Consider the following 16,387-nt stretch of genomic DNA (forward strand, 5'->3'; position numbering starts at 1 on the left):
TTATTGGACTGGCGGCGATAGGACGCCTCCCACAGCGAGCACCCCCCGCCCGCGTCCCTAGGCTACAGCAGCGAGCAGCGACGCGGGGCCGGCCGCCCCGCCGGACCCCTCAGAACCAGCCCAGCATCAGCGTCCCGGCCAGTGCGGTGGCCAGCAGGCTGGGCAGGGGCGGCGGGGTGACCCCCACGCCGTTCCGGGAGCCCCGCGCCGGCCCGTTGCAGTCGTCGCTGAAGCAGCATCGCACGGTGGCCCCGCCGGAGCCGCCGCGGCGCGCCTGGTCACAGAAGGACTTGTAGGAGCAGGACTTAATGACGCTGTCTGCAAGGAAAGGCAACGCGACACGGGGGTCAGGCACTCCCGGGAACCGGGGGTTTCACTGGGAGAGGAGAAAGAACACCTGAGTCCCGGCGGTACGGATGCGGAATAAAAGGATCCCTCTCCTGTCCGCAAGAGGAAGCCACCTCCTGCTCCGCCTCGGCAGGTCCCCTGCTTCTCCTCGCCCTCCGGTCCCCAGCCCCTCTGGACCCCTCTAAGACCGTACGGTCCCACCCTCCTTCCCCCTGGAACCCCCCAGTCCCGCCCAGCGCCCCGGCCCTCCAGCCAAGGGACTTACTGGGTGCGGTGATGGTGGAGCAGGCATCAGCGTACTGGGGGCAGCTGTGGGATCCCTGCTGGTTGCAGTCGTTCTCGTTGGATGCGACGCATTTGTGGCATTTCAGTGCTTTACCTGGGTGAAGATGAGGAGGAATGAGAGTGGCAGCGAAGCACCATCCCAGAGCCCCCAGTGCCCCGCCAGAGTCTGTGGGTCTCCACGGACACTGGTGACCCCCAGCCCAGGGACGGGGAGTCACAGGTGAGGGTTCGCAGTCGAGCCATGAGCAGGCACTGCCATGGGATGCAGCAGGATGCAGGATGGGGCCTCACCTGTCCACAAAATTAATGCAAAACTCTTCCAAGTGTGACTCAAAACGATGAGAGCTAAACTGGGCAGGTGAGCTCTGCTGAGTCCTTGCCCTGCAAAGACTTCCTGAGAGTCCTGAAATTCCTTTTACAGTAAAAACAGGTACACATAATATTTAAAAAACCATCCTAGACCTTTGTCTTCTTGTGCCAGATTTCACTTTAATAAGTAATTCTGGGGGGAGAAGGAAGAATTCGTCCAACCTGTGGGAGCAGCTCCCACGAACTACACTGTAGTCAGGAAGCTCAGCCCAAGGGTGCTGCCTGGGACCAAGCACGGTGACAGGCAGTAGTAAAGTGCCAGGCAGATGCGTGAGTCGGGAGGGACGAGCTGTCTCCAGATCGTCCTTAAAGGAGGCCACAGGCAGGTTAGATAGCAGCCAGCCCCTCTCTCCTGTGCGTCAGAGCCGACAGTGGTGCAAGAGCTGTGTGACCCCTCAAAGCATACACACACCCCAGAAAAACCCAGACCTGAAGATGCTGCTCCTGCCTGAAATGAAGAATCCTTGATTTTGATGGGGATGGATAAACTACCGCCAGTATCGGAGATGGAACTCGTCTCTGCTTTGCTGGCGGAGCAGAGCCCTCTCGTGGCAGCGGGGCCGGCTCCCGCCCAGAGCTCCCAGCTTCATCTCAGGGAGAGAAAACCCATGAACGGGGAAAGTGGGGATTTCATGGGGTCAGATGCCAGTTAAGTTCCTGCCAGTAACCCACAATGACCCGGCTTCCGCTGCTGGGTTGTGTTGTGTCTCCTTTGCTGTTCTTCACAGCATGGCACAGCCTTTCATCTGCCCTGAGCTAAAAACACAGTCACATTCGCCTTGCCTTGGTCCAAAGATCCTGGAACTGTCTGGAGCTGTCCTTACTCCATGGCATTGCTCTGAGCAGTGCACCAACTCTCCTGCCTTTTACAATGGCTTTTTGTGATTATGCCTTGGAGGAACCAAGTTTTAGCAGGGAAACACAGCTCTAGCCAAGAGAGGCTGCAGGGTTTTGGCTCAGGAGCCTCCATCAGAGCTGGAGACCAGAGGCTCTGTGGTCCCTGCTGGGCACCACATGCCTGGGCTTTGTGCCAGTGGCAGAGAGGCAAGGGACAGGAGGCTTCTCTGGGTGGTATTCAGAGGGGAAAGCCACCCTCCCCCCCAGAACATCATTTTCCTGCAGGGGTGGGAGCAGCAAGGGACAGGGGCACGGTGGGCTTGTGCCAGCCCGCAGGCAGGTGACAGGGATGGGGCAGCAGCAAGCGCAGGAGCAGCTACAGCGATTTACCCGACCTTGTGCTGCCTGGAGCCAAGGAACACTTACTTTCTCCAGCCAGGGACGTGACGATGGCCAGGGCCAGTAGGGTCTTCAGGGCAGGCATTCTCAGCAGTGTGCAGTGTGGGGTGCGTAGCTGCTGTTTTGTCTTAAGGTCTTACAGCTAATCTGCTTGAGTGATTGTATCGGGGGCTGGGATAACACCTCACTGCAGCCCCTGGATAATGCCATCTTAGCCGGGGGGGCAGGACACAGCTCCCCAAGGACATGGGCCGGGCTGGGGAATGGGAGTGGGGCAGAGCCACACTGGTGCCACTGGACGGGGCTGGGCTCTGCCCCATATCCTGCTGGTGCCTGCTTTGGAAACCACCCCTGGACACAGAACCCTGTGGTGGCTTTCAAAGATCGTGATCAAGCCCACCTGCTCCATCCAGAGAACAACCCCTTTCTTGTTATGAGTAGCAGCCAAGTTGGGGAAAACCCCTCGAGAGTTTCCAACCCACCAAAAGAGAAGTGCAAGAGAACTGAAAACCCCTACAGGGCTGGGAGCCCAGTGGAACAATTCCTGCACTCTCCAGCCCCCAGGGCTCCATCCTTCCAGCAGGATTTACCCAAGGCCACGGAGGGTTGTCAGCGCAGGGATTAGGCCAAGGATTCTCCTGCCTGACATCCTGCTGCTGCCTCAGCTCTTCCTGCTGTCTGAGCTCACCACCACAGCTCAGCACCATCACAGTGTGGTGGGAATGGCGGGAGTCAGGGGGCCAGAAAAGTCATCCCAGGTCTGAATTTCAGAGCGCAGGAATGCAGATTTCAGGAACAGATGATAACTGTGCTTATTTGAAACCAACTGCCATGTAAACCACATTAATAAAGACAAGGCAGACCACAGCCCATTCTGCAAGTTAAAGCCAACTCCTCCAAAAACTCTTCACCAACCTCACAAACACCAAGAAAGCTTTCAAGAGTGATAAACACAGTTTTTACTCAGGCAATGAAACATGGAAAAAATATATTAGTAATCATTATAATAATCTCATTTGTGTGAGTATAACTCTTACAAATATTTACCTGACATATAAAAGGGAAATTATCATACATATAAAACCGATGGCGATGGCAGTTACACACATGGCTGGAAGCAGAGGGGTGGGAGTCAATGCAGAGGAAGTTCCTGCCTGGGGGAGGTCACACTAGAGGGATGGGGGAAGAGATCAGTAGTTGGGGGTTACTGGTTGGCACTTGGTTACAGACAGATCTGCTGGCAAACACACACTGCAAACAGCAACAGCAGCACGGGCAGCGCCCAACGCTGCCAGAAAGGGGCATTTAAAGTCTACTGCAAGGAACAGACAACAAACACACCCAGGCTGTGACACCGTGCACAGGGACCTGCCTTTCCCTGTGCTGGTCACAGGGACACCATCACCTCAGCATGTCAGAGTGCGGCACACGAGGTGCAACCATCCTGCCTGTTTGCAAACACACACCTTCTACTTCATATAACTATACCCATTACATATGTATTTATATATATGTAACTATAACCATATTATAGTTAATAAATCATTCCGTAGGAATCTTCTTTGCCCAGACTGGGGTGCATGCGGACAGGCACGGGAATGCGACAGCACCGGCTGGAGGAGGCAGCACGGCAGGACCGGGTGACACTGGGGAGCAGGGACAAGGAGGGATGGAGGACTCTGCCCCGTGCGTTATCACAGTGGAGCCATGCTTCGCAGACAGCCCACAGGGGAAAGCTGCAGCAGTGACTGTGCTGTGCGCAGGTCAGGGGTCTGGGGAAGTGCTGAGTGGTGAAACCTAAACTTCTGCAATTACCCCTCAGCTCCAAGGGCCAGAGCAACGCCCTGGGGAGAGACTGACCTCAGACTGTGACACCTTGAGCCAAGACAGCACACGAGCATCACGGCCCTGAGCAAGGCAGAAGGCTGAGAGCTGCCACAGTCCCCATCTGGGACCTGCCTCCCACACCGGGGCTCCACCAGCCTCACACGGGCACCTTGTGCAGTGCACCAGTGACCAAACCAAAATCCAGCCCTGAACCAGCCTTTCACCAGCTCTGAGAGGTTGTGCAATGCTGCACTCTGGTTCCTCAAGAGAAAAAGCCAACTGCCCAAGAAATCTCTGCGTCTCAGGGGTTTGCTTTACCTGCACAGACTCCCAAAGGGAAACAGAAACAGTCCTTGTTGATCATATGATTGAAGCTTTTTCACCAGCCCAGGAGGCAGACAGGTGGGGAGATCAAAGGGGTTGAAAAGAGAGGGGGAAAAAAGGTTTTTCCTTTCTGTCAACTGTGCAAAGGGTGAATATCCAGCACAAGCAACAGGTGCACTGCTTTGAGTGGTGTCAGCCACTGGCTTCCCTGACCAGTCCGTCACTGGGATAACTGGGGGCTTGGGCTGGGAAGCTGTGTGCTGGGGCAGGCTGCTGACACCTTTGCTTAAGTGTAGAATAAACTCTCTCTATACATTATATAACTAATAAAATATAATCAAGTGTATGGCTCTGGCTTGAACAGGTGTTTTCTCTGCATGCTCAACACAGGGAATTAGAAAATAGAAGAAGAGCTCAATTGTTACAAAAAAGTAGCAGCAAAAAGGTTTGTGAAAGTGTTCGACAGGCTGGGCAGGAAACAGTCCAAACTGCAAATATTTCCCTTAATTCACACTTTAGGACTATCTGTTCAAGGCAGAGAATCCTCCACCACTGCAGCTACTGCAGCAGCCACGAGGCAGCTCAGGGTTCACCTCCTTTCTCCTGCAGCCTCTGAAATGGGGCCCTGATCTGGCCATGGCACGGGGAGTCACCAGCAATGGCCTTGGCTTTGCACGTGCTCAGCACCAGGTCCCCCAGGCACTGGAGGGGCCAGGGCTGCAGGCAGGGTGGCCAAGGGGAGGATGGAAGGGCAGTCCCAGCTCTCCAGAACCAACATCCCCCTGTTTCTCAAGCACCTCTTGGTGCCACAACCTCCTGCCTCCCTTCACCCAGACTCTCCCTTGAGAGGACCGAAGTTACTACAGGTTATGTGACTGTTTCAGTGCCCTGGGGGAAACAAGTTGTGCCTTGTGTCAGCACCGTGCCTGACTGGAAGGAGTGAGCAGAGAGCCCAAGTGCCCATAAATGCTCATAAAGTGCACGAATGCAGAGATGTCAGCTCCCTTCCTCTGAGGCTGGCACAGCCAGGGACAGGGAGATGCTGTGCTGGACTTCACCCACGAACCAGAGACCAGCCATCCAGGTGCCAGGTCTCCTTCCCCAGCACAAGAGCCAGCCAGCAGCACCCCTGGCATCACCCACATCCCAGGGCAGGACCTACCACGTGGCTGGAACTGTTCCGCTGAGCATGTGAGGACAGTAAGTGACAGTGGGGACACAAACAGACCCAGCCCAACCAAGGGGGACAGAGCCCAGGCTGTCACCTCCCACCTGAGAGCTGGCATTGGTGCAGACGGACAGTGTGGCAGGTCCTGGGAGGGACACACAGGCCCAGGCTGACCACAGGATTCCCAGCCTGACTGCAGGGATCCCAGCCCCGGAGCTGTGGGAAGCAGACAGGGAGAGTGAGGAGAGCGGCTCTGCTCAGGAGCCACAGGTCCAGCAGCCAAGCGGGGCAGCTGGACACGCAGCTTTTCTGCGGGGAGCCCGGGGGTAAGGCAAGGTGCTCAACGTCACGAGAAAAGCGGCCAAGTGCAGAGTGCTGGCGAGGGGTGGTGAGACTCAGTCTGACTTTCCCAGTTTCGCTATCAGCTCGTCGCAGATCTTGGTCAGCTCCTCAATCTCCTGGTTCTGGAAGAAAAGCAGACCTTGGGGACTCCCATGGTGGCACAGGTGGGGAATAAAACCTGGGGCCATCTGCCATCAAGCCTGCGTAGGAAGGGGCAGCCCGCTCCTACACCTGCCCTTGCAACAGCTCCTCTGTGCATCCAGGCACTGTGCGGGCCCCTGGGCTCACCCCTCCTCATCCCAGTCAGACCCCAGAGCCGCAGAGATTTGCAGCAACCCAGCCCCAGCCCACATCTCTGCAAGCAGGCAGAGCCTGCAATGCCCATTCTGCCAAAAAAATCCAAACCAACCCCATAAAACACAAAAAACCCCAAGCAAACCAAAAAAATACCCCAAAGAACAAACCCACAAAACACCTTCTGACCAAAAATCCAGAGGACACCTCTGGCATCAGCAGGATGCTCAGGGCAGCAACAGGAGCTGCTGGCAGGGCTGGCAGAGAGACGTGGGGCAGGTGTGTTACCTTCTGCTGCAGGGTTCTCTCCAGGGACTCCACCTTCATCTGCTCCTTGCGCAGCCCAGCGTGCAGCGCCGCGCTCTCCGCCTTGGCCTTCGTGCGCACCTGGGCGATCTCCTCGTTGGCTCTGTGGGGGATGGACAGAGGGGGCCGGTGGCCAGGTCTGGGTGCAGGCAGGAGCACCATGGCACAGCCTGAGGCCACGCAGCAACGGCAGAGCCCAGCTCCGCTTGCCTGGATACAACAGAGGTGGTTTGCCCATATGGGAACTGGATGAAACTGGGTTAATTCAGCTCCTCCAAGCCCCTGTACGAAACTCTGCTCTTTCAGAACCAAGCTAAACCACTTCACCACCCACTTCACTCGGGGTTACATGTGCTGGTGAGCTCCTGCTCATCAGCTGAGCCCCAGGGCTGCACAGCCCCTTCACGTACCACAAACATGAGCCCTCTGAAAGATGGGAACTTGGTAAGTGACCATAAATAGACCGTGAACCTCAGATTCTCCATTAAAAAATAAATAAGTAGAGATCAGAGAATGCGTTCAGGGATTTGCTCTGCCTCACTTAGGGACACTTGAGCCGGAGGTTGTAAAATGCAGCTTTTCACATCATTCAGCTCCTGCCTTCCAGCCTCTGGAAAGCAAATGGAGCTGCTTCCCTACAAGGTCTTGAAGCACCCAGCAATCTCATGCATGACCTTACTTGTCCAATTTTTCTTCTGCGTGGACTTTCAGGGCCTGATACCGCTGCTCTTCCTGCTTGACACGGGTTAGATAATCTTGAGCACATTTCTTCAGAGCTTCTTCATTCTGCAAAAGAAAGTACATCCATCTGCATTGGGACTGGGCATAAAGTCATTACTCTGATGGGATGATAGATACAGTTCTGAGTGTAAAAACAAATGCTTTAAATAAAACCAACTTCTGCTTTATGCTGGAGCCCCTTATCCAGCTCAGCAGCACAGAAACATGGAGTGTGGCTGCACAGGAACCCTGTGTCCGGGGACCAGAGCTGCAGGGAGAAAGGGCAAACTAAGGTAAGGACCTTCTTAAATCCTTCCAGGACGCCCTTCAGGTTTTCATATCTCCTGAACAGATCTGACAGGGACCTCTCCACCGAGTTCAGGTCTGCCAGAGCCTGGTCCTTTTCCATCGTAAGCTGCTGCAGGTTCTTCTGAGATGTCATGTTTGTCCTCTGCTCATCCTCTGGGATGGAGAACAAACAACAAGGACACAGTGACCAAGTGGGGACGGCTGTGGCAGCCAGCTCCCTGCCCTGCACACCTGGCCAGGTGACAGCACCTTACCTATCATCTGGGCAATGGTCTTTTCATACTCAGCTACAATTTTCCTAGAAGGAAGAGGGGAAAAAAACAGGTGAGAGGCCCCTGATTTTGGGGACATGCACCTCCAGCTGTGCTGACAACAATCTGCCCCACAGGAGGCCCTGCTGGCCCATGCCCCACCATCAAACCCCTGCAGCAGCACAGTCACAGGGCCCAGATGTTGGGGCTGCAACACCCATCAGTGCTGCTTCAGGCCAAGACCCCCCTCAGCCGCTGGGGCTGGCACAGCTAACGGGGCTTTATTTCTGCAGCAAAGGAACGAGCAGGCTTGACACAGCACCAGCACTAAGAGAACATCTCTCCCAAGACACCCCACCCCGGTGAGGCTGACCTGTGTCAGCCCCTTACACCCCGCTCAGCCTCCTCCTGCCAGGGCCGCGCAGAGCCCGGCGCTGCCGGCGCAGAGCCGTGCCAGGGACAGCTCGTACCTCATCTCCAGCACTTCCTGCCGGCTCTCCTCGTATTTCTTCTTCCACTCATTGGCCTCGATCTCCTTGGTGATTATCTGGGTTGCAGCAGACAGGGGACCCTTGGGATGTGCTCTGAGGGGCTTCCCCTCTCTGATCCACGCAGGGGATCAGATCCCCCCTCCCAGGCAGAGCAGAGCGGCCCCTGCTCCCCCCGTGGTGAGGTCCATCGAGGGGCAGCCCCAGGGGACAGGGACCGGCCGTTACCTCCTCTCTGATGAGCGTGAGCACGGCCGCCTTCTCGGACTCGCTGAGGCAGATGCCAGCCAGGGGACTCTCGCTCCTGCTCACGCTGGGGCACTTGTCCATGGAGCACAGCCCAGGATTGTCCTGGGGGAATTACCCAGCTGGGATGTTGTGGGGGGTTTCTTTTCACCCACCTCCCCTGTTCAGAGTGTTCTCCCCTATTTTATCACAGAGACCAAACTGTGGGGAAGGCTCAGCCCCACAGCCCAGGTGCTGATTCCTGACTGGATTTTGACCCTATCCCTTCCTCTGGGGGGTCCTGCAGCCTGATAGGCCTCCAGAAACATTCCTCCAAGCCAGGCTGACACCACCGCCTGTTCCTCCTTTCATCACCCAGCCGAGTGACAGCCGTGCAGCATCTCCTTGGGAACGGGCTGCCAGGCCATAAATAGAGAAGTGCTCAGAGGAAGGAGGCAGCCTGCTCCTCACGTTTTGGAAACCAGAGCACTGGAGCACTTCTCCCCTCCCCTCCTCCCCAGCGCTTCAGCTGCTGCTCAGTTCAAGCTCCCCGAGCCCTGCACGGCTCTCTCAGCTCCACTGCAGCCACGGCCGTTGGTGGGAGCCGCCCCTGGGGCAGGTTTGGGGCCGGACACCTCAACACTGGGGAGGTTCAGGCCAGTGTGGTTTGGCAGCAGCCTCCCACAGTATCTCCAAAAAGCAGGTGCACACCTGAGCACCTGCAGGTGCCTTTGGGGTGACACCAGCCTGCCTGCAGGACCAGAGCCTACCCAGGCTCCCTGGGCACCAAACAAAAGGTTCACTTTGCCTCATGTCCTTGTGGGGCTCAGCACAGTTAAATCTGTCTCACAGAAGTTGGTGCTGCTGATGTCGCTAATCTCACTGTCATCTGCTTGTCAACTCAAGCAGCTTTGGCCAGGGGCTGCTAAGCTGGCACAGGGTGCCCCCCACAGCAGAGAGGTCCTGGGGTGTGTCAGGGGTGTCCCAGCACAGTGGTGCTGCTGCTGGGGTGTCAGGGTCAGTGTGGCTGCAGAGCCAGGGCTTTTTTACTCTCCCCCCATCTCTGCTGTCAGCTCCCTTCCTGAGGGCAGTGGCTGAGGATCCCTTGCAGAAGGCACCAGCACCCACAGGCTATCAGAGCCAGCCCTGGTCACCCCATGTGAGACACAACCAGTGTCCAGCAGCTTGTCCCCTCCCCATGGTGTCCTCTGCCCTCTCCCTGTCCTTCAGCCACTTTCCAGTGCAGCCCTGGCTCGGCACTGCTCCTACTCTGTCTCCAGCATCCCTCCCTTCCTCCCTCCCTCCCACACCACAGTGCCCACCCAGGAGGGATCTGTCTCTGCCAGGCTCCTCCAGGCCTGCTGGGAAATCTCTGCTATTTTTATCAAGTCCCTGTGTGGGCTTGTCAAGAATTTTACCTCCCAAAGAAACTCATTTCAGAAAGGAAAAAGCGAGAGGCACTCACAGGGAAGATGCCAGGCCCATCCTTTTCCATCTGCTTGCAGATCTCCTTTTCAAAACCTAAAGACAATGAAACACAACCTTTTATTGACTTGGAAACAGCACCGAGCACACACAGATTTTCTGAGACGTAGGAGGGTACCTCTGAGCCTCTCCATCCCCTGAGCTCCCTCTCCCAAAGGCATCTTTGCCCCCAGCTCTTGCCCTTGCATGGAACCATTTTGGTTGGAAAAGCCCTCTAAGACCATCGGGTCCCCAGCACTGCTAAGGTCACCATTAAACCCTGTCCCCAGGTGCCACAACATGCACCCTGCCAGCCTTCCTGCACTCCTTGGAGAGGAAGCCAACACTTCCCTCTGGTGGCAGTTCAGCCTGTGCCCGTCCATGTCCCCAGGGCTGCCACCCATGCCTGAGACCACAGCAGCTGAGGAGGAGGAAGATGCACAGGACGTTCTGCACTTCAACAGGATGCTGGAGTAGACCAGCTGCTCAGACCACTCCAAGTAGCACAAGCACCAGCCCATGCCAGCCCATCCCATCATCCTCCAAAGGAGCTGCCACATGGCCCCTGCTGTTCTTAACAGCAGAGAGGAGATAAAAAACATCTCCCCGCATCTGCAAGGTGTGGGACACCCTGACCTGCGGGACGCTCTGCCTCACAGGACACCCTGCCTTGCAGGAGGGACACCCTGACCTGTGGGCACGGTGCTGCCTCACACAGCATGAGGGGTAATTTATGGACCACATTCACACAACAGCAGACATGATTCATGTGTTAACCAGGCAGAGAACGGTGTATTTAGAGAGCTCAGCTTGGAAAGGAAGGAGGTAATGTAATGCTGGTGACCACAGACTTCCCACTGTTTCCCTGCATTTATCCCGGTGCCAGCAGCTGCACCCACAGCTCCCACCGAGCCCGTGCACCTGCCTGGCCCTCTGAGACCAGCAGCAATAAACAAACCCTCCCAGCCTCTCCCCTGACTGTCAGATTTTCCTCCCCTGAGGACAAAGGACCATTCTCCTCTCCCAGGAGCTGGCAGCCCAGCACAGCCATCGGGAGAAATGATTAATAGGTCCCTGCAGAGGGGAGGGCTGCAACCCCCCCGTGGTGATCTCTCCTGCTTGCACCTAGGACTTGGCTATTGATTAAATGTCATGTTGCCTGGCTTTTAATTATTTTGTAATGGCTTGGTCAGAAAGGCTAATTACGTGGGAGACTGACAGCAGAATTCCACCAGGAGCAATAATGGGGGTCTCTGTGGCGTTACTGAGCTCTCCATCAACCACAGCCCCTGTGCTGGGACACCAAGTCCTGGCAGCTCTGCTCCTGGCACAGGCTCTAAGCAGGGACCATGCATCCCAGGAGCCAGGGCAGGATGCTCCCAGCGATGGACAATTGTCCTGCTCAGCTCTCAGCTCAGCTCAGCAGGGAGCACTGGTGTCAGGGGGCACTGGCAGGGAACACCACAGGGAGGGAACCTCGTACCTGACCCACATCCCACCACAGCATTGTGGGGAGAGTGCTCTGTACTCAAAGTCTAAATAAACACAGCCTGGACCATCATTTTCCATACTGGAAACAGTGCAGGAAAGCAATGGGAGGTTCCATTAGAACCTGCAGCAGCCTTTAGCCCTGTCAGTGTAAATAAATTCTGATGAGCCTGTGCTGCCTCAACAGCACCATTTCCTTGCTAGAGGCTACAGAGGCTCCCTGGGTGCAGTCACGGCACATTCCCAGAGCTGAAGGCAGCCAGGATGTTCCTTACCTGCCTCTGGTCTGTGCTTCACCGTGGATACGGGGACATTCGAGCACTCAAAGTACTCCAGGTCATCTTCTGGCTCAGCCTTCTTCTCCAGCCCGGCTGCTTTCTGCGTGGAGGTGGTGGAGGCCAGCTTCTCCTCATCAGTGGCACGCCCATCCCGATTTGTAATATCTGGGATTTCTGAGATCAACACTCCTTCATCCTGCAGGACCAAAGTATGCAGTTAAGCAAGACTGGGTTAATCTGCGGGGATCAGGCCACCAGGTGAGCTGCTGGATACTTCATGGAAAGTATGGAAGGCTTAAAATCCATTGGCAAGCTGCTCCCCACCAGCCCCCCTCCCTCCCTTCCCAGCAGGAACTGCCCGCAGGGAAGATGCCAGCGTGAAGCTCAGCCAGCCCAGCTCTCCCCAGCACCATCCCAGCATCCCTGTGCCCAGCCCGCACCTCTGGGGATGAGATCCCATGTACCTGAGTGCTGATGTCCAGGACCAGGGGCTGCGCCTCGTGCTGCTTCACCTTGCAGCCGCTCCTGCAGGAGAGAGAAGCAGCAGCTGAGGGGGGTTCAGGGGTGCTGTGGGGGATGCAGGGGCGCGTGCGAGACAGCCCAAGCAGGGGGAGGCAGTCCCAGCTCTAGCGTTGCACCCGCCGCAGGCCAGCACCCCACTCACCAGTGAACACCGAGGCAGAGCAAGTTCTGGAAGGAACAGAAGGAACAGGCAAACAAAAGACACAACTACACATCAGTTGGGTTTGTCTGTGAGGTGTTTATTCCTGAGGAAGGTAAGGAGTGGAGCAAGGACCCCAAGAGGCTGATGGCGAGAGAGGCAACCGCCAAGGAGCTGGCAAAGAAGGATCTCCCTCGCTGCGCCCTCGCCCTGCGTGTCCAGGCACCCGAGGCTTCAGTGCATGTTGACTTTCTGCAGGAAGAACCGTGTCCAGGCTGTCTCATGCCCTGTCCCTGCAGCTGCAGATTTGTCTGGGACTTCTCCACAGCATCCACATCTCCCACGTGAGTCAGACCCGCGCAGCCAGGGCAGAGTGGGAGAGCACCAGGGTGAGTGCTGTGCCTCGAACAAACGCTCCGCCTGACGCAAATGCTGCCCCATGGAGAGGGGCCCCTCGGGTGGGAAGTTTAGCCCAAGTAGGTCTTGCAGGTGGTCCCCTTGCCCTCCAGTGAGGAAGCTGTCCCTGGAACTTCATCCCACATTCCTGAAGACACCCATCTCGGAGGCCATCTGCGCAGGGCTGCAGGCACGGCTGCATCCCGACACACCGGGCACCAGCACAGCGCATGGCAGCGGAGGCACCGTCCCAGTGGGAATGTGGGTGGGAGAGCATGAGCTTTTCTCCTGCATCTCAACCCCTCACACTCCACACTCAGGGATCTCCCAGGCTCGGGGCCATGTCTGACCCCCAGGAGACACCTGCTGAGCTGGAACAGCTCGTGTGACAGCCGCTGCGGGGACCTCGGGAGGGATGCCAGCCTTCAGACACGGCACTCCCCGCTGCAGGGACACAGCAAAGGCTCGAGCAGGACTGCAGCGAGCTGCTCCCAGGTTTATGGAACTGCCCCCACCCACTGCCACTCTCCAGCCTCCCCATCCCATTGCACACATGCGTGGCAGAGCACAACGAGCGACGTGGCACGGCACACGGAGGCTTCTTTGCACGCTGTCATGCACACCTCGGTCACACTGAATAATCGCTCTGGACTGGTTTTCTCCCTCATGCCCTGCCATGAGCAGTCAACCTCACCACATCCTCTCCCTCCTCTTTTCTGCACCCTCTCCTGTGCCAGGGTTATCACATCACCTGGCAGCTGGTTTGAGCTCCCCCCCAGCACCAAGGCAACAAAAACCTGCTCCCCTCCATTAGCTGAAGGTTTTGAGCACTTGTCCACCATCAGAAGATGCTGCAAGGCGGCATGCTGCGAGGACAAGCACGGGCGTGTGCCTCTGGTGCAGCTCAGCTCAACTCAGCTCTCCTCTCCTCCCTCACTCCCAGGCGTTCACCAGGCCAGGCCACCCTGGGGACCCCGCCGAGGGGTGCGGGGGCACAAACCAGACAGCAGAGAGCACAAGTCAAAGGGCAGAAGGAGCTGGCATGCCATGGAGACAAGTGGGGCAGCACACACCCAGAGAGAGGACAAAAACAGCAAAGGAAAAGAAAAGGAATACAGGAGAGAGTACTTACAACAGAAAACAGAGAAATTTCACTTGCTCAGTAGTCCTGATGCACCAAAGCACGGACAGGGAGAGAGACAGACAGATGGAGAGAAGAAGAGCATGTGAAAAGACCTGGATGTTAACTCTGCTCTGGAGAAGCATAGTGAGCTGCCTAGCTTGGTCTTAGGGAAGGCACACACACACATGGGATGCTCGGATCCTGCATTTGCTATGCACAGCAGCGGGGTGAGATCCAAACACAAACCTCACTGCCAGGGCAACATCCTGCTGCCTGCCTGTGCTGCTCCAAGGTGACAGAGAGCGAGCAGAGAATTCCCTGCTGCTTCCCCTTCCTGTTGGTTCTGCTCACCCACAGCCACACATGGCAACACCAGCTCTTAGAAAAATTTGTATCTACTCTCTGTAAAGTATTTCCTGGACAAAAACATCCAGCCTGATTTTTGCCTGTGAGTTTTTATCTTTCTCTCTGTAAAAACCCACTATCTAATTTTCTCACTGGAGAATCCAATGGCAGAGTGAGAGTCTACCTGTCCAACCTGTTCTCCTTCTCTGATATAAAACAGAAATTCAGTGTCAGCTCGCAAAATGTCTCAGCTACATTTGACCAACCACACCTGCATCCACCAGCTCCTGCACATCCCTGCACGAGTCCAGCAAACACATCGGCTCCAGCCTCCACTACGGGTTTCCTCTGACACCACAAATCTCCACCTCAACCCACCAGCTGCACCCCCAAGGGGTTTCCAAAGAGGTGATCCTGCAAGCGGGTCCCAATCCAGCCTTCCCTGCTCTGCTTGGGACTCAGGACACCGGCACCGCTCCAGAACACCCATCCCTCTCCTCCCATCAGTGGTACTGACAGGCAGAGGGGAGCTGCCCCTCCGCTGGGACAACAGGCGGGTAAAACTGAGGCAGCAGCAGAACCTGAGGTGCACGGCGGGATTTTGGGCTCACTCAGGAGGCACCAGAGCAGGAGCACCACTGCCACCACCATCACCTCCATCACCACCTCCATCACCACCGCCAGCGTGGCTCTGCCTGCCCGCGGGGAAAACAGAGGGGGCTGCAGCCCCGGCTCTGCACACACTGGCACTCACGTTATCAGGCGTGACTTGGGCTTCTTGGGGGAGTCTTTGCCTTTCAGGGCATCGTCCTGCATCTCCAGTGTCTGAGATTCGAGGATTTCATTGAGGCTGTTATCTGCAGTGGAGCAAGAGTCAGCGTCGGTGCTGGCAAGTGTCTTGGTGGGCTTGAATGGATCCATGGAGTCAAAGTTATTGGGGTCAAACTGATAAGAGCCCTTGGGGAGAACCGGCAAATTTTGCAGTGCTGAGCTGCCACTGAGAGAGCTGAGACCGGGGCTGTCCCAGCACGTGGGACCCAGTTGGGAGGAGCCTCGAGGCAGTGGTGGCTCTGTGGGACCCCTCTCTGCATCCTCAGCTGGTTTCTTGGGGGACTCTCTGTGTCTCTTCGGTGTCAGCTTGCTGGCTGGGATCCTGCTGCCCCTCCTGGGTGAAGCTGGCTTGGCCTCCACACTCTCTCTCACCTCTGTAAAATCAGCCCCAGGTTTCAGGACCTGCCCTGTGGTCTCCAGAGCTGGGTCCCCCCCCAGCTCACCAGGATGGGGAAGGTGTTGTGAGACTGCCAGGGGAGAGCTCTGTAGCTGGCAGCCCCCTGCCACAAAGGGGCTCACACTCCTGTCGTGCTGCTCAGGCTCAAGCTGGTAGGATGCTTGGGTCTCCTCTGCGGCTTCATCTGTTTTCCTCCCCAGCAAAGGTGTTTTCCCTTTCCTGAGCTGGTCCTGGGCCAGGGCATCAGCCCTTAGCCCCACCAGCTCCGTGTCCACCGAGTCCCCTCCTGACGTGACCCGCTCGCAGGTGGCTGTGCCCACATGGGGCACGGGGGCTGGCTCCACAGTGGGCACAGCAGCGTGGCCAGGGTCAGCCTTACAGCCCAGCCCAGCCAGGGCTTGCATCAGGGGCGAGTGGTCAGGGTCAGTTTCCCCTTTAGCATCCGAACTGGCTTTAGGGGCTCCAATCTCTGGTTGAGCCTCATCTTTGGGGTGCTTCCCAGGCGAGCTGTCCCAGTGGGCTTCCCCTACCAGCAGGTCACCATGGCCACCTGGCTCTGAAAAGATAAAAGGAGATGGTTAAACCCTGCCCTTAAACACTCCCTTCCAGAGGGCTTCCTGTTCCCTCCTCACAGCTGCTCCAGGGTCAGATTTTATGGGGGATCCACTGACCCAAAACTCAGCTTCCCTGTGCCAGATGACAGGGAGTCACTGCTCACCTGAGCAGAGGGTCAAAAATTAGTGACAAAAGTTCAGGGATGCATGACATGAGACAACACCACAAAATGTGAATAAGCAGGCCCCAGGGAGAAGGGGAATGGGAAGGTGTGCTCAGTGAAGGAGCAGAAACAGGCTGCAGGAGGGACCTGGGGGTCAGTCCCAGTGCTGGGGCCGTGGAGCCAGATGTGCACCA

The 16,387-nt window shown here is 56.7% G+C and overlaps 1 protein-coding gene across 4 annotated transcripts in view; it reads right to left on the reverse strand.

Moving 5' to 3' along the window:
* TACC1 (transforming acidic coiled-coil containing protein 1) overlaps positions 1-16,387 on the reverse strand; it is a 32,339-nt gene continuing 15,952 nt past the window's right edge. For 2 of the 4 annotated variants that reach the window (XM_082298338.1, XM_082298337.1), the window contains 12 exons: positions 15,002-16,031; positions 12,187-12,247; positions 11,720-11,918; positions 9,958-10,013; positions 8,496-8,618; positions 8,250-8,326; positions 7,783-7,826; positions 7,521-7,681; positions 7,179-7,285; positions 6,482-6,602; positions 614-6,021; positions 1-318 (listed from right to left, as the gene is read on the reverse strand). In XM_082298338.1, the coding sequence (XP_082154464.1) occupies positions 5,953-6,021; positions 6,482-6,602; positions 7,179-7,285; positions 7,521-7,681; positions 7,783-7,826; positions 8,250-8,326; positions 8,496-8,618; positions 9,958-10,013; positions 11,720-11,918; positions 12,187-12,247; positions 15,002-15,879 (1,896 nt within the window). In that variant the 5' untranslated portion in view covers positions 15,880-16,031 and the 3' untranslated portion in view covers positions 1-318; positions 614-5,952. Of the gene's footprint in view, positions 377-613; positions 6,022-6,481; positions 6,603-7,178; positions 7,286-7,520; positions 7,682-7,782; positions 7,827-8,249; positions 8,327-8,495; positions 8,619-9,957; positions 10,014-11,719; positions 11,919-12,186; positions 12,248-15,001; positions 16,032-16,387 lie in introns of all 4 variants that reach the window. The other 2 variants (XM_082298336.1, XM_082298335.1) reach the window with 2 other exon arrangements.

Source organism: Coloeus monedula (assembly GCF_965178545.1).
Source record: "Coloeus monedula genome assembly, chromosome: 28".
In the NCBI taxonomy this organism is placed as follows: Eukaryota; Metazoa; Chordata; class Aves; order Passeriformes; family Corvidae; genus Coloeus; species Coloeus monedula.